The sequence below is a fragment of the Schistocerca serialis genome, chromosome 9 (genome assembly GCF_023864345.2).
Source record: "Schistocerca serialis cubense isolate TAMUIC-IGC-003099 chromosome 9, iqSchSeri2.2, whole genome shotgun sequence".
NCBI lineage: Eukaryota > Metazoa > Arthropoda > Insecta > Orthoptera > Acrididae > Schistocerca > Schistocerca serialis.
The window spans coordinates 483,752,027-483,778,834 of NC_064646.1; the positions used below are offsets into that span (position 1 = coordinate 483,752,027).

The 26,808-nt window shown below is 46.4% G+C and overlaps 1 protein-coding gene across 1 annotated transcript in view; it reads left to right on the forward strand.

The window, feature by feature from the left end:
* Positions 1-26,808, forward strand: part of LOC126419728 (LIM/homeobox protein Lhx5) — a 484,677-nt gene that overhangs the window by 376,679 nt on the left and 81,190 nt on the right. The window contains exon 6 of the mRNA XM_050086907.1: positions 20,885-21,175. Within this exon, the coding sequence (XP_049942864.1) occupies positions 20,885-21,175 (291 nt within the window). The remainder of the gene's footprint in view (positions 1-20,884; positions 21,176-26,808) is intronic.

Below are 26,808 nucleotides of genomic sequence, written 5' to 3' on the forward strand. Positions count from 1 at the left end.
CTTCCGACGAAATACGCGGACATATATTGTAAAACAGAGTTTGTCGTCCATCTTATATTTTTTAAAGTGACCCGCCATCTCTACATCAATGTAATAAAGCTTCCAAAATAGAACTTTTATTGCCCAGATCGCAGTTAATACATATTCTGATTACTAGTTTCAGCCAAGTTATAATGCCATCTTAAGATCATCGGATACGTGAGGCCATCACGTTTGGCACATTGAAAGCATGGAGACAAACTCACAGAAAAGACGCTCCCATGCAACACTAAGTAAACTAAAATGAAAGCCATAACTTTATCAGCAACGCACAGAGGTGTCAGAGCACATACACTGCTGTCAGATTTGTGTCCGTATGGAGTCGGCTATCAACGTAAATGTAGTGCTTTAAGTTCAGGAAGCGATCTGTCGTTACTATGTAAGGACCGAAATATGTCGAGCCCGTTTCAATGGATAGTGGAGCACACCGCTATTAAGAGGCAGTGAAATTACTGAGCAATTGCCCTGAGCCGTATCACAGCTCTCTTCAATATGACTTCCATATTGTGACTGCTATGAAGGGCTGCTATATAAGGCGAACACGCTTGTTTACCTCACACCTCACGTTTGTAGCCCCTAAGCTTCCTTCCGTCCGCTGAGTACCAGGCTTAATATCCCGTCGTCGACTCGTCATAAGAGTCTGGGCAGACATGATGAACTGTCCGAGGAGAAAGCTCCGGATGGTCAGAAGAGAAGTTGAACCACCGTCCACCCGACTAGAGGTACAACGTCTTAAAATTACACCACCTCGCTCTGTTCAAGTGGAAAGAGACAGCTCAATATGGTTCAAATGGCTCTAAGCACTATTGGACTTAACATCTGAGGTCATCAGTCCCCTAGACTTAGAACTACTACCTAAGGATATCACACACAACCATGCCCGAGGCAGGATTCGAACCTGCGACCGTAGCAGCAGCGCGATTCCGGACTGAAGCCCCTAGAACCGCTCGGCCACAGCGGCCGGCGAAAGGGACAGCCATCATTACAAGTTTAACAGCAGGTCGAATGATTACCAGCAAAACTAAACACTTGCTAAAGTCAATAAACCCTTAGAATTGCAATTGCTGCACAACTCAGGACGTGGCGCATTCTTTATTTGAGTGTCGAACCGCAACACAGGAAGAAAACGCTGCAGAAAACCTCAAAGTGATTTATAACTTCTAAGTCCGTAAATATACTTATAAGGCGATTACACTTAGTAATTTTAACTAGTCACCTCTTCTGGTTCCTTAATCTGATTAGTTAATGGGAAACCTTTACTCTCAATTACAGTATTCAATACCATCACATTCAAAATAACGAAGAGTACAAATATTAAATGAAAAATTGTCAGTATGCTCAAGTTTTATAATTTTAGTTTGATTTAATCTAATATTTTCTGAATATTGTAGTCATTGGCTACAGGCATTCGAATTAAAATTAATAAACAAATAAGAGGGTCCGAAATAAAATAAAAGAGAAAAGTAATGAAAGTAATATGTGTCTTCTAGAACGTCCTAATGCGGGGAGAGTAGGTGTATTTGACATGATATTAGCAGCCACTTGTAACAGTTGGTGACTCCAACGTTTCTCTCGCATTCGCACCTATTTCCCAAAAAGCACCTTAAGGTCTGGTACTACACGTATACCACAAGGCAGCCATTCGGTATTCAGGTTGAGTGAATAACTCGCACGCAGGTTATTTTTACGTTGGCGGCGCCCATGCTCGGAAATAACATCACTCGGCCGTCAGATGCCTCTACGGAGGGCGAAAACAGCATTTCTGCCCTCGGCGTATATTTACTGGAGCTCAAATCGCGAGGATAGCCCTTAAAATAGTTTATACCCCGCTTTAGTGCCGCAGGGAGATGAGCCGCTAAAACTGATGGCGCCGCGCAGAGATCCCATCGCGAGACGAACCCGCGTCAGGTCCTTCCCCCGTTATAATTACGGCCGTTTTCTACGGCCACCACTTCTGCCCGCGAGTACACGCCCACCGGCCGTCCAATCTCGCGAGCGTCGCACCGAGCAGATAAACAAATGCTGCCTATCGTCCGCTACTTGCTGAAGCACCCCCCCCCCCCTCCTCCCTCCGTCACGCACACACTAATTCTGCTTCGAGCGTTCAGCGGACATGTGTGTGCGTGCGTGCGTGTGTGTGTGTGTGTGTGTGTGTGTGTGCGTGCGTGCACGCATTCTGCGAGTGGGGCTCGCCGGGCGACTAAACGAAGAGATGTTATCACCCCGTTGGAGGGCGACACGTTCTTTTTAAAATTCCTGCCGCGGCCAGGTGAGCACCTCTGTCCGGCGCAGAAGGCCGGCGAAAACGAAAACAAATAAATAGGAGTGAGGCGAGGCCCTGCGCTGCCCTGCTCGCCTGCCATATCACGGCCGGGATGGCCGCGGGCCCGACTCGCTCTTCCTTTAACGGCAGCTCGCCGGCCGGCTCGTCGTAAATTATTTCGCCTTCGTCTCCGAAACGGAACACGTACCCGCTGTCCGCACTGCCCACCCCGTCACGATTAATGACTTTCAGAGCCGGGCTCGCCAGTCTTTCTGCGCTACGACCCTCTTACAGTTTTTCGCGGATAGTCTTTTGGAAGGTCACGATCTTCAGATTTATTCGGCATAATCGTTTGAACACTAGCGAGTCGTCCCGGCTGGAGTAGCACTGTGATGCCGCTGTTGCACGACGCGTCCGCTCGCATTAGGCGACCACGTGCGAGCGAGAGGTACACAAGTCTGTTGAGACGCGCATAAACGTCAAGTTTCTCGCGAAAGAAGGCACGAAACATGTGGAAATTTTGAGGAGGCTCCTTTTACAGTTTGGAAAAGAAACACTCTCGAAGATGCGAGTGTATGAATGGCGTAAAACATTTTTCGCAGGACGTATAGCTGTGAAAAAGTACCCCAAACACGACCACGGACTAGCATCGCAAGGCGCTGCAGTCTGGAACCGCGAGACCGCTACGGTCGCAGGTTCGAATCCTGCCTCGGGCATGGATGTGTGTGATGTCCTTAGGTTAGTTAGGTTTAACTAGTTCTAAGTTCTAGGGGACTGATGACCTCAGAACTTGAGTCCCGTAGTGCTCAGAGCCATTTGAACCATTTTCAACTAGCATCGCACCACACAAAATTTGTGTGCCGTGCAGGATCTTCTTGCAGAAGATCGGAGAATAAACCTTTCCGAAATTGCTTCGGCGGTAGAAATAAGCCATGGAAGTGCTCAAACCATAGTGTTAAGAACCGAACTACCGGAGATTATGTTCTACGCATTCTGCTGCTTTAACGAGGGAAAAACTGGAAGATATTCACTGCAAAATACTGGAGCATCGTCTTCATAGTCCAGATTCATCGACCTGCCTCTACCACATCGTTGGATCGCTGGGAGACACGGTCTTGATGCCAACACAGTAGCACAGGAATTCGTACGCCAGTGGCTGCGCACACATTTCCCCTCTTTCTTCGACGGTGGTATTGAAAAGTTGCCTATTCAAAGAGAAAAAGTACTGCAGAGTGAGGAGTCTATGTAGAAAAATGAAGTGCGTGTATTTTTGTTTTGGTTGATTCAATAAAATTTAAAGAAAGAATTCCGGTTCATGTTTGATCTTCCCTCGTATCTACAGTCGGACGACCTGTCTGGTGTATCGGTAATAAATTATATACACAAACCTTTCTCGTGAATAGGTTTGTCTGTTAGTGAAAACCGTATCAAATTCGCTACAGCAGTTCCTCCGCATACAAACACAAAAATGCTGCGGGGACTTTATACTATCTGTTTAAGCTATAGAGGGTGAATCCGAATTAGTGGAAAAATATCAGCAAAAATCGAAACTACGACTAACCTGATTCAGAAACGAGCCACTACGCTAAAACTTTAAGAATCAGCACAATAGCCCTCGTACGCTCAACTGCAGAATACTGTGCTCCTGTCTTGATCAATAACTGCCATACTGATCCTGTCGACATACAACTAAACAAAGCATTGTAAACCATAACTGGAACTATTACAACAACTCGGCGCCAGTGGTAATATCGCGCCTACCCAACTACAAGTTTGGCACTCATCACGTCACAGCTGGTAAAACGTAATGCCAAACCATCCATGTCACTGCTTATTTCCTTAAAAGTCAGCAACTGAGACTGAAACCAAGACATCCACGTATAGCAGCTGACAACCAACTCATAGAGTTCAACACTATTTGGCCGGCTCTAAGGACTATGGGACTTAACTGCTGAGGTCATCAGTCCCCTAGAACTTAGAACTACTTAAACCTAACTAACCTAAGAACATCACACACATGCATGCCTGAGGCAGGATTCGAACCTGCGACCGTAGCAGTCGAGCGGTTCCAGACTGAAGCGCCTAGAACCGCACGGCCACCGTGGCCGGCACACTGCTGGTGCAACACAAAGTGCACTGTGTTCCCTGCTATGTGCTGCCTCTCTCTGAGTTAGCGGCGGAGCTAACTGCTACTGCGATTTCCGCTGGGCTGCGACTGATGACACCAACTTCTCAGCGCGATAGACTCGAATAGACTGGGACAGAGTCGCCTCCTGTCCGCGGCGGCGATCCTACATGCTGGCTGCCGCGTGGGGGTTGGCAGCGCGTGTCCTGCGAGTTTGCAGTTGGCTTCCATCGTCTCGCAACCTCTTCGCCGCAAAGGTGTACTGGCGCCAGCTTACGCCAGCACATCCATGACGCGAAAAAAGAACAGTGGTGTCCGATAACTTCTTCATGAACTTATCATGCCACCGTTTCCACAAAAACATAGCTTGCGACGTGCGTGTATAACAATGAACAATGAGCTGCAACCTTGTTTTCAAGAGAAGTAACAATCAATTAAAAGACCACAGTTTTCCATTGAGGTCAACGCTAGAGCGCATACCGCCAATGGAGCAGGTTCTCTCTACCTTGTTTTTTGTGTGTGTGTGTGTGTGTGTGTGTGTGTGTGTGTGTGTGTGTGTGCGCGCGCGCGCGCGTGCATGCTTGCGTCTCTGTTTATGCGCAATAATGCGTACCTAATGGTTTTCAAAGAACAAATCAAGCTGGCTACATAATTGCGTAGTCGAGAGACAATTTCAAAATTTTTTTTTTAATAGAAAATAAATGACATTTATGAATGCAGATGACTAACGTAGACCATCTGTTGTGATTCGTGTAAACTTAATTCTGCGTGTTTTAAATCCTTTAACGTTTTAGTCGTAGTTTCTCGGAGGCAAGGGTGAGTAACTGCCCCGGTAGTCGCTTTTTAGTTTTTTAAAATGATACATTCTATATCTATCGCTTGCGCCTCTGTCCCGCATTTTGCTCGGGGTTGGCGTGGTTAAATAGGATTTGGCATGCTAATGAGAAGGGGTGGCCGGATTCCCTTCCTGCGGCCACCCCGTACCCCCTGGGACGGAATCAGAGTACCCCATCTGTCTGCGTCCAGTGTAAATCATGGAAAAGTGCGGATGTGTTTCAAATGTCTGTGAGTAGTGTAACTGAGGCGGGACGTGTGGACCAGCCCGGCATTCACCTAGAGGGATGTGGAAAACCGCCTAAAAACCACATCCAGGCTGGCCGGCACACCGTCCTGCTTCGTTAATTCGGCGGGCAGATTCGATCCGGGGCCGACGCGCCTACCCGATTCTAGGAAGCAACGCATTAGCGCTCTCGGCTAACCTGGCGGGTTGAAATGATATAATCTGTTTCTTCCAAAGACCGCGACTATACTGGCAGAATTTATCTCCAGAAGGAAACAAAGAATTTACAGGACGAGAGAAAAAGAGGACAGTTTGTTCAACTGGGCGCATGGGTTACAGTGCCAGCGCTCAAGTTTACCGAATTCGATCGACGGTATTTGCAGTCGGAAAGTCGCTGGCAGCGAACACGTTGCGCTCGTGGCAGACCGCAGCTGAGGGCCTCCCTTGTTGGAAAAGATGCACTCAATCCTGCCTTTCTCTAGTCTGGTGTGCACCGTGATTACGCGGCCCGGCGCGGCGAGGCGCCCGGCGTTTTTCGCCTTTTTAGCTCGGCGAGAACACGCTGGGCGTGGGTGGGTGGGTGGCGTGCCGTGTGTCCAGCGCGAGGCGATCCCCGCCTTTGTGGCGCTTCTCAGAAACGTGAGAGCGCCTGGCGCTTTTTCCTGTCTCCTGGATTTCGGAGATGCACTTTTAAGGGTCGGAGTTTTCGAGGATAGTGGGAGAATAACCACCGGCCCTCTACAGCGCACCACGAGAACGTGTTTCTGGTCATCGTTTTCGCGTATGTAACACTCGGCTTGGCATTACGTGAGAGGCTGGGACAGCACGGACATCTAGAGAGGAAGGCGCAATCGGATTAAGTGCGGCGGAGCTGTTCTGGACTTACAGTTTATCTTTTCTCGGTAGTGCTCAACGTCCGACGAAAGTGAGGTCTTGTGAAACGTGGCATATTCTCGTGAGAGACGAAGTTCACGGTGCTGTGCCCACAACCGCCAGCAACCGTCCTCCAAATAAGATCTCAGAGCAATGTCCACGACGTTTCCTATTCGCTATACTGTCAACTATTAGCAAGAATACGTTGACTGTCGTCCTTGATAAATAATTTTACACTCAAGTAATTCTTCTTCAGCTGCCCTCTGTCTATAGTATGCTTTAATCCCTTACGCTGACATTCCATCGGTTAAAGGCGCTACAGTCTGGAACCGCGCGACCGCTACGTCGCAGCTTCGAATCCTGCCTCGGGCATGGATGTGTGTGATGTCCTTAGGTTAGTTAGGTTTAAGTAGTTCTAAGTTCTAGGGGACTGGTGATCTTAGAAGTTAAGTCCCCTAGTGCTCAGAGCCATTTGAACCATTTGAAGCCATTTGACATTCCATAGTTGTAAATGTCTGTTTAGAAAACATTTAAGACAACTTTTGACATTGACTACTTAATATAAAATTACATTGGATCACTTATCTTACCATTTAAAATGTTAGTACAGTTATACTTTGTAGATCAAAAAACGTTTTGATGACGTACTGTAGAAAGTACTATGGCACTGTTATACGAAAATACATTAGATTTAAACTAGTGGCCTCGAGAGATGAATAGCGAATTCGTCAGAATTTTGCTACCAGATTAATACTGTGTCTCTGTAAGGTACTCGACTTCAACCAGTCACACGCAATGCTTTGACACCTGAGCACCAAGGCACATTTCACGATCTAAGTGTATACTTTTGTCTTCAGACAGCTCGCTCCCTTATTTATAAACTTTCACAATACTCAGAATCGCCACACTAACAATCCTAGACGACTTGAGAATGCTTCAGCTGTGACTTGTGCATTTATTTGGATACTCACATTCACAGTTCACTAAAATAAAGTAGAATAAAACACCTACGTATAAGGAAGTAACGTTGACGCTGAATCTACATTTTAGTACAATACTTGTCATTCATATAGAAGTAACCTCGTTTGAAATACCCTACCTGATCACAACTGTGTGTCAGTCCAGGACTCCAGCCTGCAATTATCTCACCGAGTGAGTTATCTATACCCGTCCTAACAACCTAACTTCTGCCTCTACACCTCTCCTACCATTCTGTGACACTTGTACATGGATGGAATGTGTTTACCCGTATGCGGACTCCGACACACTTCAGGTAGTTTTTTGGTTTCACATGCGTAACTGGCAAAGGCAGAATAAATTATCATAAGAAAGTGACTAGTCACATCCACCTTTCTTAAGATTAATTCCCAGTAACACGTGTCGTAGGTTACAGCACGCTGTTCTACCCTCCTATACGCAAATTCTTACTGTCCCTGTATGGCTACATGCGAAACGCCCCATGCTCCACAGAATGGTATGTCCGCAGAAGTGTCGCTCCGTGCAAATGCCCAGCCCTCTCTCCCGTCTTCCCAACACCACAGACGTGTTCCTGCATACTTTCGGGACTAGCACTCTTGGAAGAAAGTATACTGCGGAGACATGGCTTAGCTACAGCCTAGAGGATTGTGCCTAGAATGAATCTTTGACTCTGTACGGAGTGAATTCTTTAGTCTGAAAAACAACTGCCTACAGTGATGGCACTACCTTGAAAAATAATACGCAGTCGTCTGTGATACGTCAACGGTGAAGCTTACCATTGCTTACAGTTCGTGAGGTGTTGTCGAATAGCGAACGTCATTCGTTACACGATCTATCACTCTAACTGGAAGAAATTTATCACGGTCTACAGAAAGTATTAGAGACGTCGTTCTCGGCAAAGAATTGTCCGCGCAGTAGAATTTGACAAGATGGTTTTGGACTCTGTCGGAAAAGACTTATCAATAAGCACCTGCCATGTCACCGCTAAATGTGCACTTCGAAGAGAACTACGTGGAGAGCACTGGTGAAATCAACGAAGGATGCAAACAGTGGCGCCCATTTGGTATTGAGCCGACTGTTCCATTCCGTCAGTAGTTCATGTTGTAATGAATGCACTGATCACATTATTTGTAACTTTCGATCTGTTAGCATCATTTCACAAATAGTTCACAACAGTACTGGTACATGTTTACTTCGATTCTTGACACATTTCCCTTTTTGTTTTCGTTCGAGCGGTTCTAGGCGCTTCAGTCCTGAACAGTGCGACTGCTAAGGTCGCAGGTTCGAATCCTGCCTCGGGCATGGATGTGTGTGATGTCCTTAGGTTAGTTAGGTTTAAGTAGTTCTAAGTTCTAGGGGACTGATGACCTAAGATGTTAAGTCCCATAGTGCTCAGAGCCATTTGAACCATATCGCATTGATCCGCACTCCGGTGCGGATCCCTCCCGTTGGAGGTTCGAGTCCTCCCTTGGGCATGGATATGTGTGTTGTCCTTAGCGTAAGTTAGTTGAAGTTAGATTACGTAGTAATCCTAGATTACGTAGTAAGCCTAGGGACCGGTGACCTCAGCAGTTTGGTCCCATAGAACTTACCACAATTTCGCACTCCGGTAACATAATAAAAACGGAGCAGTAACTAATCGAAAACGAGTATCCGCTTGCATTGGGTGTGTGAGCGAACAACCTTAGAAAAAAATACGTAATTCAACAAATAAATCAGGGCATACGGAACCAAATGCTAGGTGGAGAAAAATCTTTTAACGCCATTGATATAATGGTGTACCAAGACGAAAGCATAAAATTCTCAACAGTATTCTTAAATTCACTTATTGTTTCTGGTATGCCCTCACGTAAAACTTTTGAACAGCATCACAACGTCTACCGTGTGTAGCAGTTCGACGCTAAGGATGTGGGACATTTGACTCGGTTTACCAGCAACCACGAGATGATCGTGAGATACGGGCTACTACAGTCGCACACAGCAAGTAGTCAAAATGAAGTGCTTTTGTGTTGTGCGACGGCCAGCTGTGTCCCGTACTGAGCGAAGCTTCGCACCGCGGTTCTCGGACAGCTGGAACGGCGGTGCTCATTATTCGGGCATCAGAAGCAGCCAGCAGCCGGCGGAATGTGAGAGCCGCGCCTGCCGCGTCAGCCTTCCGGGAAGCGAGGCGCTAACGACGGCCCCCGGCAACGGCCGCGTCATCAGCGCCGCACCAGCCTCTCGGCGGTGTCACGCTGCCCGGGGCACCGCGCTCCACGTGTGCTAACACTCTCTCTCTCTGAGCGAGTATCCTCTCACGTTTCCGATATTTGCAACCTGTCGGTTCGGCCACTTTGACCGCAGTACCAAGATACTAGTTTATTTAGCTTTTCGAAACTGTAATGGGCATGTCTTGTCGTTTAATTATTCAGGCAGAATTCAAAAGAATTCCACTGCCGAACTAGTATATATCGCGTAGGAACCACAAGAATAACATACGAAAGGAAAGAACCGGTATGGAGAGATACAGGCAGTAATTTTTCTCAGAGTTCATCCGAATACGAGACGTGAAATGAATAAATGTTGTTGTACACTGGTACCAGTGGTCTCTGGGATGGGACACAGACCGGTTAAACCGTGGTGCCAGGTTCGAGTCGTGCCTCGATCATGAACATCGATTCACAACGTTACATTTCTGTCTCTTCCGAGCATTTTTTAAAAGTTTTTTCTAGTTTTTTTTTAATCTTTGAAGTCGTCAATGTTCTTACATGTTTTAAGCGACCTGTCACTAATTGCTGTCCTGTCCCAATCCGTTCATCTCAGAGTAGCACTTACGACCTACGCCCTGAGTTAATTGCTCGACATATTCCAGTCTCTGTTTTCCCCTATAGCTTTTATCCTCTACAGCACCCTCTGACAGCATGGAAGTTATTCTCTGATGATTGACAGATGTCCTGTTATCCTGTCCCTTCTATCTGCGAATGTTTCGCGTGTGTTCTTTTCTTCGACGATTTTTCGGAGAGTCTACTCATCTGTTTCTTGTGTGTTACAATACTGTGTATCGGAATAGAATTCAAAATTTTCTTTGGCTCAGTGTGTTAACACGTCATGAATGAAAAATAGTTTCTAATTACTTCCAAGGATTTTGTTTGAGTCCTCTTTTCGCCCCCGACGCAACTATTTTTACTAGTCAAGAATTCTATTCGATTTAGACAACGAAAACAGCTGTAGAATCATTTACCAAGGATCGAGGTACGCAATGCAACATCGGTGCTATATTCTAAGGTTTACAGACAAGCGAATAAGGGTAACAACCGTTATGAAGTGCCGAGCGGTTCTAGGCGCTATAGTCTGGAACCGCGCGACCGCTATGGTCGCAGGTTCGAATCCGGCCTCGGGCATGGATCTGTGTGATGTCCTTAGGTTAGTTAGGTTTAAGTAGTTCTAAGTTCTAGGGGACTGATACCTCATAAGTTAAGTCCCATAGTGTTCAGACCCTTTTTTTTTATTTGTTTGTTTGTTATAGGTGCATGAGAGATAGTACATTGCGTGTGAGGTACAGTATAAGGGTCACGATGATTCACAACAATAACGACTGTTGTGCTCTTGTGTGACGTGAAAAAGAGTCCAATCGCACCCTTACGGTGCCTATGATGCACCTATCCGAAGGTCTAGATCATTGAGTTACAATTGCTTCCTCAGATTTTGTCCCTCATCAAATATTGCTATCTTTTTTCAATCATGTGACAGCTCAGATACTCAGTGTCTCTAAGACACACTTACGTGAGTCGAACAAATCTCTGATCATGCCTGTTGTCTTTATTGGTATACCATTGGTAATCCCTGTAGTCAAATTTTGTAAATAAGTACCTCTCTTTCATAGCATACTGCTGATCTCAATATGTCAGGTTGATACAACTACGTATAGAAGTTTTCTGGTTCCTGTAGTGACGAAAGGAACAACGTTATCTGTACGTTCTACTTGTACTTCCAAGTGCCATGCCTGTGGGACTTCCGTGGTCTAGTAGTTGCTACCCTGATTACCGTCGTCAAGGGGCCCACTTACATCGCGGGTGGTTCTGCGATGGGTAGCTATGAAACTGGAGTCCACTAACGCCGTTGAAGCTAAATCATAAGCCGGTTTAGTAAACTAGTTGTCATGACAGAGAAGTCTCCGAACTGCTGTCAAATTCAAAAGATTGCTATTAATTTATTTACAATAATCAAGAGAACCTGATCGTGTCTCCGCAAAGAGAAATTGCAAACTGAGAGTGGCGTCTTACTACTAAATTTTCCTCGAGACATTTGAGTCTAATCTTTATCTACAATAATGAAGGAAGCTGGGACGTGAACCCAGGTCTCCTTCCTTAATAGGCATGAATGCCTTCCATTACGCGACCACAGCACTACAGCTAACATTGTTGCACGAACTACCCAAGTCTAGTGCCCTCCCTAGCACAAATTTCAATGCCATGTCATAAATTTTAATTCATTTCTTCAGCTTCCATCATTATGAGAGTAGCTTGTTTCAGAAGCAAAGCTCCGCATTCTTGCTCAGATAGGGCAACTAATGTCGACCAACCTCTGTGTCTCTTCAGCCAACGGTGTCATTTGGATGCCATATGGAGGGCCATCTGCTCAGCACACTGCTCTTGACCATGGAGCCGCTGATTATTAATCAATTAGTTCGTCATTTGGCCTCATGAGACTGAGTGCACCCCGTCACAGCCCTTCCGCCAAGGAAGAACCGCTGGCTGTAACGGGAATTAAATTAATTGTTGGTAAGGCGGGTGCCAGGTTGAGATTCATTGGGAGAGTCCTTAGAAAATGTAGTCCATCAACAAAGGAGGTGGCTTACAAAACACTCGTTCGACCTATACTTGAGTATTGCTCGTCAGTGTGGGATCCGAACCAGGTCGGGTCGACAGAGGAGATAAAGAAGATCCAAAGAAGAGCGGCGCGTTTCGTCACAGGGTTATTTGGTAAGCGTGATAGCGTTACGGAGATGTTTAGCAAACTCAAGTGGCGGACTCTGCAAGAGAGGCGCTCTGCGTCGCGGTGTAGCTTGCTGTCCAGGTTTCGAGAGGGTGCGTTTCTGGATGAGGTATCGAATATATTGCTTCACCCTACTTATACCTCCCGAGGAGGTCACGAATGTAAAATTAGAGAGATTCGAGCGCACACGGAAGTTTTCCGGCAGTCGTTCTTCCCGCGAACCATACGCGACTGGAACAGGAAAGGGAGGTACTGACAGTTGCACGTTAAGCGCCCTCCGTCACACACTGTTGGGCGGCTTGCGGAGTATAAATGTAGATGTAGATGTAGATGTAGAATCGAAGCAAGGTCCTCCGCATAGCAGTCAGCAGCGTTGACTAATCTACGGGAGAGGATAGTGTGTTTTACAGCTCTGTCCCTATACAAACTCCTTCTTTAACAAATATCGGAAATGGTCCGGGACAGATGCGTCGTGCAGACTTGACCCATTCGTGGCACTCGAATGACCGGCGGAGGCCGACAGCTGTCGGGGCAGGGAGGGAACGAATGAAAAATTCATAGCGGCGAGGGGGCGCAGTGGATGGGGCAGGGAAACTGGTGAATGAGACTTAACTCGGGCCGGACGCCGGGGCGTCGAGTGCGTTTGTGCGCCGAGTGCTCTCGATCCGGAAGGCTCTTGTGTTGACTGAGCGATTCGCTACAGGCCTCGCCCGGCGCCGCTCTGCTACTGTGCCAGCGTGTTTGCACAGACGCCCAGTCGCATGCTGCGCGCTTCGGATCCCGTGGGTCGTGGGGCAAAGAGAGCGGGCCCGGTGTCTCCAGAGGGACCGCGACCGCGTCACTATCAGGGGCGCAACACCGCAAAGATGGCGCAGGAAATCGGCCGTGTCCTTCCTGGTATCAGATTAATCAGTTTAACTAAACCACGGAAGACCTACATCAGAACTGTTCTCAAAGCGACGCACTTAATTTTCGATATGTAGCGTGAGAGAATCAAAGCATTTGAGATGTTGTGCTATAGATGAATGTTGAAAATTAGGTGAACTGACAAGGTAAGAAATGAGGAGGTTCTCCGTGGATTCAGCGAGGAAAGGAACATATGGAAAACACTGTCGAGAAGAAGGGACAGGATGATAGGACATCTGTTAGCGCGTGGGATTAGCCGAGCGGTCTCAGGCGCTGCAGTCATGGACTGTGCGGCTGGTCCCGGCAGAGCTTCGAGTCCTCCCTCGGGCATGGGTGTGTGTGTTTGTCCTTACGATAATTTAGGTTAAGTAGTGTGTAAGCTTAGGGACTGATGACCTTAGCAGTTAAGTCTCATAAGATTTCACACACATTTGAACATTTTTTGAGGACATCTGTTACGACATCACGGAATAACCTCCATGGCACTACAGAGAGCTGTATAGAGCGAAAACTGCACAGGAAGACAGAAATTGGAGTACATCTAGCAAGTAATTGAGGAAGTAGGACGCAATTGCTGCTCTGAGATGAAGATGTTGACATAAGAAAGGTTCAAAATGGTTCAAATGGCTCTGAGCACTATGGGACTCAACTGCTGAGGTCATTAGTCCCCTAGAACGTAGAACTAGTTAAACCTAACTAACCGAGGGACATCACAAACATCCATGCCCGAGGCAGGATTCGAACCTGCGACCGTAGCGGTCTTGCGGTTCCAGACTGCAGCGCCTTTAACCGCACGGCCACTTCGGCCGGCCCATAAGAAAGGAATTCGTGGAGGGTAGCATCAAGCCAGTCAGAGGACGGATGACTATTAAAAAAAAAAAAGAGCTACGGCTCGAAGCCGAAGCCGTGATATATCGTATCTTCAGATGAAGCGAAAAACTAGTAAAACGCACCAGACGCAGACATTCTGATGTAGGAATCGTGGTTCGTTGTTGTTGAAAAAGTTTATACTCAGGGCCCTGAGGTGGTAATATGAAATTCGCGGTGCTTTTAGCTATGCTGAAAAAATATACATATGTATTGAGTTATAGTGCTTTGGTTCATATACCAATGAACGTACACAACCAGATGGCGTCAGCAGCATCTTCACGAATCAACAAGTTCCGTCGATTGTGCACAGTCGACAGACTAGCTTCTAAAAAGTGTAGACAGAGATGGAGAAAATAGTGTTTAAGAGTGCTTGAGGAGGAATTGCCGCTGAGGAGGAAATGAAGATTCTTGTTGAGGAGCCCCAAAATAATCCTTACAACTAACAAAAAGAATCCAACAGTAAACGACAGCACGGTTAGTGGTAAACTTAAGCAGCACGTGATATTGTTTAAATATATAGGCATTAAACTTTTATCCATTACGGATGAGGAACACTGCGACTGAGATGGAAATGTTTTCAGAAACGTCTGCAACCAGTAGCTTTTAGTGATGTTTCAGTGTTCTTTCTTCTTTGCCATGACTGGTTTCAACTCGCCAAGCGACTTGTTATCAGATGGTAGACAGTTTTTGGTGATTGTAGAACTGGGGAATTGTGTACAGTTTTTTGCTTTTATTGGTTTAACCGTAGTGCACAAACCAGTTTGGAACATATGCTTCATGTTTTTTCTAGTTATTTTGATCACACAGAGGAGCTGTTATCTGTGCCAAAGTTTGTGCAATGCTACAATCAATTACTAAAAATCATGTAACATCTGATGATGAGTCACTAGGCGACTTGAAACCGATCGCGATCAAATAACAACTGAACCATTACAAAAGGCATTTACTTACGAAAACATTTAGGGATAATACTAAGAAGCTGCTCAGTTAGTATCATCACTAAGCGAGAGACATGGGTTGCCAATATGGATTGCGAATGACTATATACTAGAATGGCCAGGATAATCTGAATGCCAGTAAAACCGCAATACCATCATAGTACTCCTAAGTGCAGCAATCATGGAGAGAATGGAGAATAATTTCGACATTACTGTTCATGGAACTGGCAAGGGTATAAGTGAAAGAACCCAGTACAACATAGACCGAAAGGCACAGTCTATGAACACAGCGAGGAAGCTAGGAATATGCAGTCTAAGTACACTTCTGAAAACGGGGAAACCGGAAAAATCAAAATTATTATTATTAAGAAAGGGTATGAATTGTACTGATCAGGTGAACTGAAGACCCAGACTTGATACTAGAGTGTAGCTTTCGTTGCAGCGTTTGCAGTGTTTACGAAATAGGCATGGAAGCAGGCACCAAATTCAGAGACACGCTGTAAGCATCGTAACTGGTCGGTACAGATAGCGGACAAACTGAAAAGAAATCTTTGGATGGAAGTCGATGCTGTAATCGTGAAACCCAGTTGGATAAATTTTAGAGAAGCGGCGCTAGGTATTTGACTGCCGACACCATCGCGTGATTTGCGAGGGAATAACATAAGAGTGGTTAGGACGAGTACAGCCCCTACGCGAATGGAATGGGGCAGAAAATCGTTGATATTGGCAGCAAGTACTGCAAAAAAACGCTAAAATCACGTCCCCAGCCGTGTGGCTTGGAAACGAGCGCCGTATACCCACTCCCCGCCTGAAGTATTGGATTCATCTCCTACTACAAACATGATCCGACGTTGCTTTCAAATCACAGATTGAGGACGCAAGCGGACAGTACAAATGAAGCTCACTCTCTCCCTTCAACTTCTGGCCACACACACACACACACACACACACACACACACACACATACAGGGTGTTACAAAAAAGGTACGGCCAAACTTTCAGGAAACATTCCTCACACACAAATAAAGAAAAGATGTTATGTGGACATGTGTCCGGAAACGCTTAATTTCCATGTTAGAGCTCATTTTAGTTTCGTCAGTATGTACTGTACTTCCTCGATTCACCGCCAGTTGGCCCAATTGAAGGAACGTAATGTTGACTTCGGTGCTTGTGTAGACACGCGACTCATTGCTCTGTAGTACTAGCATCAAGCACATCAGTACGTAGCATCAACAGGTTAGTGTTCATCACGAACGTGGTTTTGCAGGCAGTGCAATGTTTACAAATGCGGAGTTGGCAGGTGCCCATTTGATGTATGGATTAGCACGGGGCAATAGCCGTGGAGCGGTACGTTTGTATCGAGACAGATTTCCAGAACGAAGGTGTCCCGACCGGAAGACGTTCGAAGCAATTGATCGGCGTCTTGGGGAGCACGGAACATTCCAGCCTATGACTCGCAACTGGGGAAGACCTAGAACGACGAGGACACCTGCAATGGACGAGGCAATTCTTCGTGCAGTTGACGATAACCCTAATGTCAGCGTCAGAGAAGTTGCTGCTGTACAAGGTAACGTTGACCACGTCACTGTGTGGAGAGTGCTACGGGAGAACCAGTTGTTTCCGTACCATGTACAGCGTGTGCAGTCACTATCAGCAGCTGATTGGCCTCCACGGGTACACTTCTGCGAGTGGTTCATCCGACAATGTGTCAATCCTCATTTCAGTGCAAATGTTCTCTTTACGGATGAGGCTTCACTCCAACGTGATCAAATTGTAAATTTTCACAATCAGCATGTGTGGGCTGACGAGAATCCGCACGCAGTTGTGCAATCACGTCATCAACACAGATTTTCTGTGAACGTTTGGGCAGGCATTGTTGGTGATGTCTTGATTGGGCCCCATGTTCTTCCACCTACGCTCAATGGAGCACGTTATCATGATTTTATACGGGATACTCTACCTGTGCTGCTAGAACACGTGCCTTTACAAGTACGACACAACATGTGGTTCATGCACGATCGAGCTCCTGCACATTTCAGTCGAAGCGTTCGTACGCTTCTCAACAACAGATTCGGTGACCGATGGATTGGTAGAGGCGGACAAATTCTATGGCCTCCACGCTCTCCTGGCCTCAACCCCCCCGACTTTCATTTATGGGGGCATTTGAAAGCTCTTGTCTACGCAACCCCGGTACCAAATGTAGAGATTCTTCGTGCTCGTATTGTGGACGGCTGTGATACAATACGCCATTCTCCAGGGCTGCATCAGCGCATCAGGGATTCCATGCGACGGAAGGTGTAAGCATGTATCCTCTATAACGGAGGACATTTTGAACATTTCCTGTAACGAAGTGTTTGAAGTCACGCTGGTACGTCTGTTGCTGTGTGTTTCCATTCCATGATTAAAGTGATTTGAAGAGAAGTGATAAAATGAGCCCTACATGGAAAGTAAGCGTTTCCGGACACATGTCCACATAACATATTTTCTTTCTTTGTGTGTGAGGAATGCTTCCTGAAAGTTTGGCCGTACCTTTTTGTAACACCCTGTATATATATATACCTCCATATGAAGTTTTTTGTTATATATATATATATATATATATATATATATATATATATATATATATGTATGTATGTATGTGTGTATGTGTGTGTGTGTGTGTGTGTGTGTGTGTGTGTGTGTGTGTGTGTATGTCAGGAGGAAAACTGCGTGCTTAGAAAGGTGATAGTGATTCAAAAAATGGTTCAAATGGCTCTGAGCACTATGGGACTTAATTGCTGAGGTCATCAGTCCCCTAGAACTTAGGACTACTTAAACCTAACTAACCTAAGGACATCACACACATCCATGCCCGAGGCAGGATTCGAACCTGCGACCGTAACGGTCGCGCGGTTCCAGACTGTAGCGCCTAGAACTGCTCGGCCACTCCGGCCGGCGATAGAGATTCTGAACGAAAAACTTCATATGGAGGTATGCCCTATTCCAAATGGTTTCCGAGATAGAACACATTAAATATCACTTGTGTACGTTTTTCTCGAATAACTCGAAAACCGCATCCTCCAGCGAAAACGTGTCGCAGTACAAAATTAAACTATATTATATTTCCTACAAAAAAGGTCTAATTCATTTTTTTCTCTAGAACTAATGGTTTGTAAGAATGTTGAAAAACTCGCTCGACGCGCATGCGCTGTAGCGTATGTAGTTTTCGTAGGCCAATTTGAGGTACCATATTGAGGTAGCAAGATGAGACGAGCGGTTTGATACGGGACACGTGTGGTCTATCACGCCGGGAAACTACTGCGGCTGATGCGGCTACAATAGTGGGAGAATTCTGGCATCTCTGTACGCTCCGCCACGTCCTGTACGTGGCTTGCGGAGTACATACGTAGATGAAGAGTAGACCCTTCTCGTCTCAGAAGAACCCCGCGCGCTCCGCTGTCAGGAGCGGAGACGGCGGCTGGCTGGATGTTAATCGTGCCGCTTCCAGCTCCAGCTCCAGCCCCGTGGCAGGCGCTCGACCCGCGAGTGCTGTCAGCCGCGGAGACGCGGGCAGCGCACAGCCCGCCGAGCCCGCATGAAATATTCATGGCCCGCCAGCAGCTCGCCTCACCTCGCCTCCACAAAGGCCGCGTCTTTCGCCCCGACAGTCGCGCCTACTTCCAGGCACCTCAGCCTATCTGCGAGCCGCCTCTCTTCCTAGAGCGCCAGAAATACGATAGCGACACCAGCCTATCTTAGAACACGGAAACGTCTTCACTAGCCTCGTCATGGCGCCTTTTAGTTCCACGTCTACTTTATCTGTCTCTCGTAAACCCCACCGCTCCGTTAATGTTACCAGATCAATTTTATCGCCAGATGCAACCCTTCTAAGACACAACCAATAGTTTTAGAACAAACCATCCGAGGTTTCCGCCTCTATGACTAGTGCCTCATTATTCAAAATCGTTCTATATAGTGGGCTGGGGCTATCACTCGCCAAAAAACATGGAAAACTCCACCCATTACCCAAAGGACAAATAGCCTACAATAAACTGAAACGACTAATTGGCTGAACATGGAGGTCGCACGACTCTGCCACACTCCAAACATACTAAGCACTACTCCGACCTTTACCGTCAGTGCCACTACCGCCTGTGTTTCCTATCCATCGAAATCTATCACTTCCCCCAAATCCTCACTTGCGACACTGTTGTGGGTTCAAATGGCTCTGAGCACTATGGGACTCAACTGCTGAGGTCATTAGTCCCCTAGAACTTAGAACTAGTTAAACCTAACTAACCTATGGACATCACAAACATCCATGCCCGAGGCAGGATTCGAACCTGCGAGCGTAGCGGTCTTGCGGTTCCAGACTGCAGCGCCTTTAACCGCACGGCCACTTCGGCCGGCGCGACACTGTTGTGTACATAGTTCCGCGTAGTCAGCGCGTACGCAACTTTTCCAATAGAGCGCGCCCCGCTAAGCACAACAGCGCAGGCGCAGCGCTCGTCCGTCTCCGCACTACGAGATGTCGTTGTCTTAGAGACGGACCAAATTTGCTTCCGCCGATCCGCGTATTAATACGTAACGCAGCCAATGAGACTGCTGCTAATGTAGAACCTTTTCTCCTCGTGGATCACACTCGCGCAGTGATACATGAATGCGTGAGGTATTATAACGAGTGTACAGACCTCCGATTAGTCAGTCTGCATTTGTCTGCACCAGTCCATACCAGTCTGCGTTAGTCTGCATTTGTCTGTACCAGTCTTTAGTCAAGTTTCAGTCTGTGCCTAATAAGATTACCATATTGCTGTACATAGCCATGAAGAGAAATGAACAGACACTTTGTCAAGTATCAGAGATATATGAGAATAAGATTAACGTACCAAGACCAAAGGAACTTCAGATTCTCAATTGTAAACAGCATCCAGAATCAAGTTACGTAATATATATGATTTTTAGTATTTTAATAAATGTGTGTGAAAACTAATCAAGTTCTGTTTAAAGTTGGTCACCGTCAATCTGCTACTCTAAGTGTGCAAGTGGCATTTCTATCGTCTGACCTAACGGCAGAAGATAAACACTCCACGATAAGACCACGAGACACATTGCTGACACTCGCCTACTACGTTAGAGCGACAAGTCAAAAAAATCTGATGGTGTGTGTACCGAAGGTCTTACAGTACGCACCCCACACACACCCTTCGCCTCATCTTAATTATTGTCTTCTTGTCTCTCCTTCCCCACGGCGCACCGTATTTCTTACAATTACCGGAAACTCGAGACCAGTCGTATCTGTTGGGCAACAGGACAGACGAACTGTCATTCTCACAGTACATATTGACGTCGAGATTGTATGTTGTGACATAGGTCACCATGAATTGCTGAAGGCAGCTCACAGTCTGTGGGTACTGATGTATTTCTCGTCCTGTCGTCTCGTAGCCTGCCCTTCATCAACAGTGCAGTTGGCTGGGAGTTACATGGAGTATTAATGCGATCGGATGGCTTTTGTTGGTCGCAGATATCGATTCGTTTCTCGACGATGGAAGATGCCACTGAGATAAAGGATACAGATACAGTTATGAACTATCGTCATTATTATTACTATAATTATTATTAGTTCACAATGAATTTTTCATTCTTCTGTCGACTGTGCGCTGATAATAAACTTCCTGCAGATTAAAACGGTGTGGCAGACGAGGGTTCGAACTTCGTGACCGTCACACGGTTTTAATTTGCCAGGAAGTTTGACAACTACTATTATAATCGTCATCATTGTGTACTGGTCATGTAGCATGCACATTGTAATCTCGTCTGCTAAGGTGTAAAAAGCACGCAGCCAGGTGAAGTGTTTGAGACGTGCCTCTGCGGCGTTGCAGACTCGCTGCTGGGGTCGGGCTCGGAGGACGAGGACGAGGAATGCGAGCCGGGCGTGGGCGGCGCGGCGGCGCTCAAGGCGGGCGCGGGGGCGGCGGGGGCGGGAGCGGGCGGCGGCGGGGCGGCGGGCGCGCACGGGGGACCGGGCCAGCCGCCGCCCCACACGCCGCTGCAGCCGCCGCCCGAGGCCAACAACAACGACATGGTGGGGCCGCTGGTGGGCGGCGCGCCGCCGGGCCCGCTCGTGCCGCCCGCCGACGTCAAGCCGGGCCAGGACGACTCCGAGGACCAAGGTGAGCCCGCGCAGCCGTCCCAGCCCCAGGGAGCTCGGCCCTCTTACGAAGTAAATCAAGGACTCCCGCGACGCTAGAAATGAGCTCACTAGGCGACATCACGCCGGTACCGTGCAACACCACTCCTCAACTGTTATTAATAGCCTCAGTTCGGAGAGATTTCTTCAGGTATGGTGCCTTCACATCTCTGGTAATTAGATGCCGCAGATGTACCACATTTGGGGCATTTATACGGCTACGTTTCACCTCCAATTCAAAATACTCCCAGCCGTTTTCTACTGGTTAAGATAGAGTGATTAAGAGGGCCATTAGGTAGGAGGTAGGGTGCATGAGTGTTCGTCAAACCAGGAACGTATGTGTACAGCACTGTGGCCACAATTGTTGACATGACGACACATGTGTCAGCACCTTGTAGAAGGCAGAGAAGCACTCGGTTGATAAGGATACTGAAAAAAAAAAGGAACAAAGCACGCTGTTTTATGTCGACGGTAATCTCAACAAGTAGGCCCAACTAAAAAATAAAAAAAATCCCTCACGAAACATCACAGAAACACCACCGGCCTACACTACACCCACCATATACTGTGGGTTAAATACCCGCTTGTGCTTTCGTTGTACTCGATGCCTTGCGTCATTAGGTAACAAGCAAAATCTCTTTTTTTTTCGAGGTTGTTGTTATTGTTGTGGTCTTCAGTCCTGAGACTGGTTTGATGCAGCTCTCCATGCTACTCTATCCTGTGCAAGCTTCTTCATCTCCCAGTACCTACTGCAGCCTACATCCTTCTGAACCTGCTTAGTGTACTCATCTCTTTGTCTCTCTCTACGATTTTTACCCTCCACGCTGCCCTCCAATACTAAATTGGTGATCCCTCGATGTCTCAGAACACGTCCTACCAACCGATCCCTTCTTCTTGTCAAGTTGTGCCACAAGCTCCTCTTCTCCGCAATTCTATTCAATACCTCCTCATTAGTTATGTGATCTACCCATCTAATCTTCAGCATTCTTCTGTAGCAATCATACAGTAAAGCTGCATGCCCTCGGGAAAATTACGGCTTTAGTTTCCCCTTGCTTTCAGCCGTTCGCAGTACCAGAACAGCAAGGCCATTTTGGTTAGTGTTACAACACCAGATCGGTCAATCATCCAGACTGCTGCCCCTGCAACTACTGAAAAGGCTGCTGCCCCTCTTTAGGAACCACACGTTTGTCTGGCCTCTCAACAGATACCCCTCCGTTGTGGTTGCACCTACGGTACGGCTATCTCTATCGTTGAGGCACGCAAGCCTTCCCACCAACGACAAGGTCCATGGTTCAAGGGGGTTAGGTTAGGTGGAGGTACCAAATTGGAAGCATTTATACGTCTACGTTTCACCTCCAATTCAAAATACTCCCAGACGTTTTCTACTGGTTAAGATAGAGTGATTAAGAGGGTCATTAAGTAGCAGGTAGGGTGCTTGAGTGTTCGTCAAACCAGAAACGTACGTCTACAGCATTGTGGCCACAACTGTTGGCATGAAGACATGCTTGTCCGCATCATGTAGAAGGCAGAGCAGCACTCGGCTGATAAGGATACTTAAAAAGAAAGAAAAAAAGAGGGACGCTGTTTTATGTTGACGGTAATCTCAACGAGTGGGCCCAACTAAAAACAAACCCTCACGAAACATCACAGAACCACCTCCGGCCTGCACTACACCCACCATACACTGTGGGTAAAGTACCCGCTTGTGCCTTCGTTGTACTCGTTGCCTTGCGTCATTAGGTAACAAGCAAAATCGCTATTTTTGGGAGGTACAAGACACGAAACGGCGCTACGTGCAGCTCCCTTCGCAGCGTTCTCTGCCTGAAGTGGATCTGCATTTTTTGAAAGCAACATTTTCCGTGAGTTTGACCCGACTGTCACTGACAAGGTGCGATTCTCGTCTGCGATCAGTGCTGTTTAGGACCCACCATTTTTACGCCTTCTCGTGCAATACCATTCTTTGTTGACACGATGTGTACTCTGTGTGGCTAGTAACAGTGGCAAAGTTCATTGATGATGCCGTTACGGGCAAGTCCAGACGCGACAGCTAGTTTTTGCCGTTCTGCCTACGTCTCCTCCATACAGCTGTACAGTGCACACCTACCACTTCACTGCCATGAGGGTGAGACGGCCACCTGCTGTCAGATACCAGAGATACAGCAACCTGCTTCAGTCAACTTTGACAGTCCACAGCAAAAGCAAGACTCCTTATAGGCAAAAAAGAAAAAAAAAGTTTTGTGATTCAAACCACACTCTTCTACAAATTTTAATATCTAGGCATTAACTGTATGTAGGACAGTTTAATTAATTTTGTGTTGCTTTTGCCCACATTATACCCATTATCAACAGTAAGGTGGATAGTGGGTAATTTGTTTGTTAGTCCGTATACTTCGAGGTTAAAGAACTTTTAATTTTTCAAGATAATTTTTAAGTTTCCAAGAATATTTTTGTTTTTCAAATTGTAACTTTTCAAAAGCCATTTTGATTCTCGATTTTAATGTCTCAACAAACTTTTTGGTCCTCAAAAGAAATTGGCTTTCAAGATTTTTAGTTCACGAGGAAAAGACTGATGAGGACATTTACCGTAATTTGCGACGTGTTGTGTTCCGTGTCCCAGTTTAGCACACAATTTCAATGTCCGGATTTTTTAAAGAGCCGTCTCCCGTAAATAATACGTAGCTACAGCCAACTTTCTGACTGTTGACATAGTTGCATTTTTATTTCCTTTTGTGATATTTGGAATGTGCACTGTGATATGTGCTGGCTAGAACTATTAAGATTATTAACAAGGAACATTTTACAAACGAGATGATGCACAATGCTTGCAACATGTGAAGCATTCCTTGCCAAATAATGATCAAAGTAAATGCAAACCGACCTGATAGAAGGAAGTACATTTATGTTTTCCCACCTTCTTTTAATCGACCTAATGACAGCGGCTTGTTATATATAAAATCTAGCAACCAAATTCTTATTACATATACATTGTCGAGCGCGCTGGAAAATTTCTGAGACAGTAATGTAAAAAGGAACGATGTTCGCCATGCAACATATGTAAATCTAGTACGCGATGCATCTATAGACACAACAAGAGATACAAATGATTATGTTCATGGTCGTTGACCGTAGATGAGCAATTCCGGGAAATAAATTTCGTTGGGTCCACAATCAGGCCAGAGAAACACTGAGCGATAGTAGACTGAAGTGTGGGTAGAAGTACTTGATGTCCAAATCACCTTGGAGCTGCTCGCAATTAAAGCAATGTGTCCTGTTGTGCCACGAGTTAAGCGAAGTGTGGATTTGAACCGATCCATCTTTGGCTGGTCCTACGCGTTGGCGGTTTCACAATGGCACGCCACAGCGTTTACCGAGCCTGCCCGTCTGCAGGACGGGGAATGGACGCCTAGAGAGAGTTTTTGAGACGCGGGGGAGGGCCCGTTCTCTGTCCGGGCTCCCGTGTGTCCCGCCGGCGCACAACGGGCGCCTGTACGCCGCCGCCTTTGAAGCCCGCCGCCGCAAATGGTCCGACGCGACGCCACAGCGGTCGCCGACAACTGTATTGCCGGCTGAGCCCTTTCCCGGGATTACACTCGCCACAATCGAGTCCGCTCTTCAATCTCTCCCTCCGAGGGAAACTTTTCCTTTGCCAGCATTCGTGAGGCTGGTCGCAGCTGAGAACATCCCCACATCCATCAGGCGGGGTTTGGGAAAGTGCTGAACATGTGACTCTTCAAGCTTTCCCGGCCTGATATGTTGTAAATAGTCTCCAAGGTTTGCTGCCGAGTGCCGTTGTGCAAATTCCACAATATTTTCTCGGAGCAACTATCCGAAATTTTCAGGTCGTTGAATCCTGCTGGTGGCTACAGCCAGTAATACCTAGCCACTAGCAAAGTTCAACCACCTAAAGATGTTGGACAGTCGCTCCGAGGAAATATTGTGGATATTGCACAATGTCATCCGGCGGCAAACCCATGAGGACTATTTACAGTGTTCAACATCTTTGCCGAAACCGTGCCGCTATACACCGTATAACCAGGTGCAGATCGAAAATGAGGAGCGGGCTAGAGGACATGGAGAACACAGTATAAAAATGGCAAGCAGTCCTAAAATGTTACGAGCTACGTTTAAAAGAGGTAACTTTTTAATTGCTTGCTTGAGGGCTCTAGTCCCTCTACTACGGAAAGAAAATGAAGCACAAACACTCATATTCCTGGCCGTAGGCGGGACCGACTGAAAGAAACCTGATTCCCCCCCCCCCCCCCTTTAACTGCTCGCAACGTAGTGTTCTCTGTTTATGGTGAGGTCACACTTCGATGCTTTGTCGTGTAAATCGTTATTCTTGAAACTTATGCTAAGATGATGCATTAAGCATCAATATAACCAAGGTATTGTTACTATATTAAAATATTTTATATCTGTTCTTGTTAAACGAAATTTCAGAAATTACAGGGGAATTTCTCTAGTATTCACAGCATACAAAGTACTGCCACGTATAATATTGCAAAGTTGTCAATCCCGCCCCCCGTACCCAGAGTGGACTTCTGGAAAAAAAATCGACTATATACAGCACACTTTGCATCAAACCTAGCAGTGAAAATTAGTGAGCACACAACAAGAACTTCCATTATCTTTTCATTGGTTTTTAGAAGGCCTAGGATTCGGTATACAGAGAAATGATGTGGGAAATCATGAGAGAATGCTGAAGTCCTAAGAAACAAATAACTCTGGTCAAAATGTGTACGGAGGAGGTGGCAAGCGGGATGACATACTGCGGCTATCTATCGAATTATTGTGAGAACAGAACTGTACTGATGCAAGGTGATGCGATATACCCACGTATCTTCAGTCTTGTAATGAAGAAGTACTATAAAAACCAGACAAGTAACGTATGAGTACATGGCAGATAACTAACCAAATATATTGGCCCATGTAGAAGACGTAGTTTTAATAGGAAATGGCACTGATGATATTGAAATGCTGCTGAAAAAACTAAACGAAACCGTCATGGAAATTGGTTTAAAAATTAATTAAGAAAAGACAGAACAGATGACCATACAGAGAGAGAACTTGGCGACAGAACAACATGATGACCTTCATATACCTAACTACAATCTGAAGAATACTTCCAATCTAAAATACATTGGTGTAAACAGAAGACAAGTAATTACCAAATTAGGCTACGAACTGCAAGTGAAGTTTACTTTTCCTTCAAAAAACTTCCATCCTTCAGAGTGCTGACCAGGGAGACCAAGGCGAAACTCGATAACACAACAGTACTGCTATACGGGGTGGAAATGTGGAGCATGATCAAAAGAGAAGAGTACCGAAACTAAGTCTTCGAAGCTGAAGTATACAGAAAAATCTTTGGGCCTACGTTTGGGGCAACACAAGGACGGTTTGGAGACCCAATGAAGAAGTAGTCAAGGTATACCAGCAACGCTCGATAGGGGCAGTCCCTCTCACGACAGTCCGTTAGGTACACGATAGGAAGGATGACCTCAGACTGCAAAATATTGGGTATCATTGAATGAATGGAAGCCGCGCAAGACAGGAAAAACTGGCTGCAGCTACTGAGAGCGGCGCGCTATCGTTACGTCCTCAAGAACGTAGTGGACT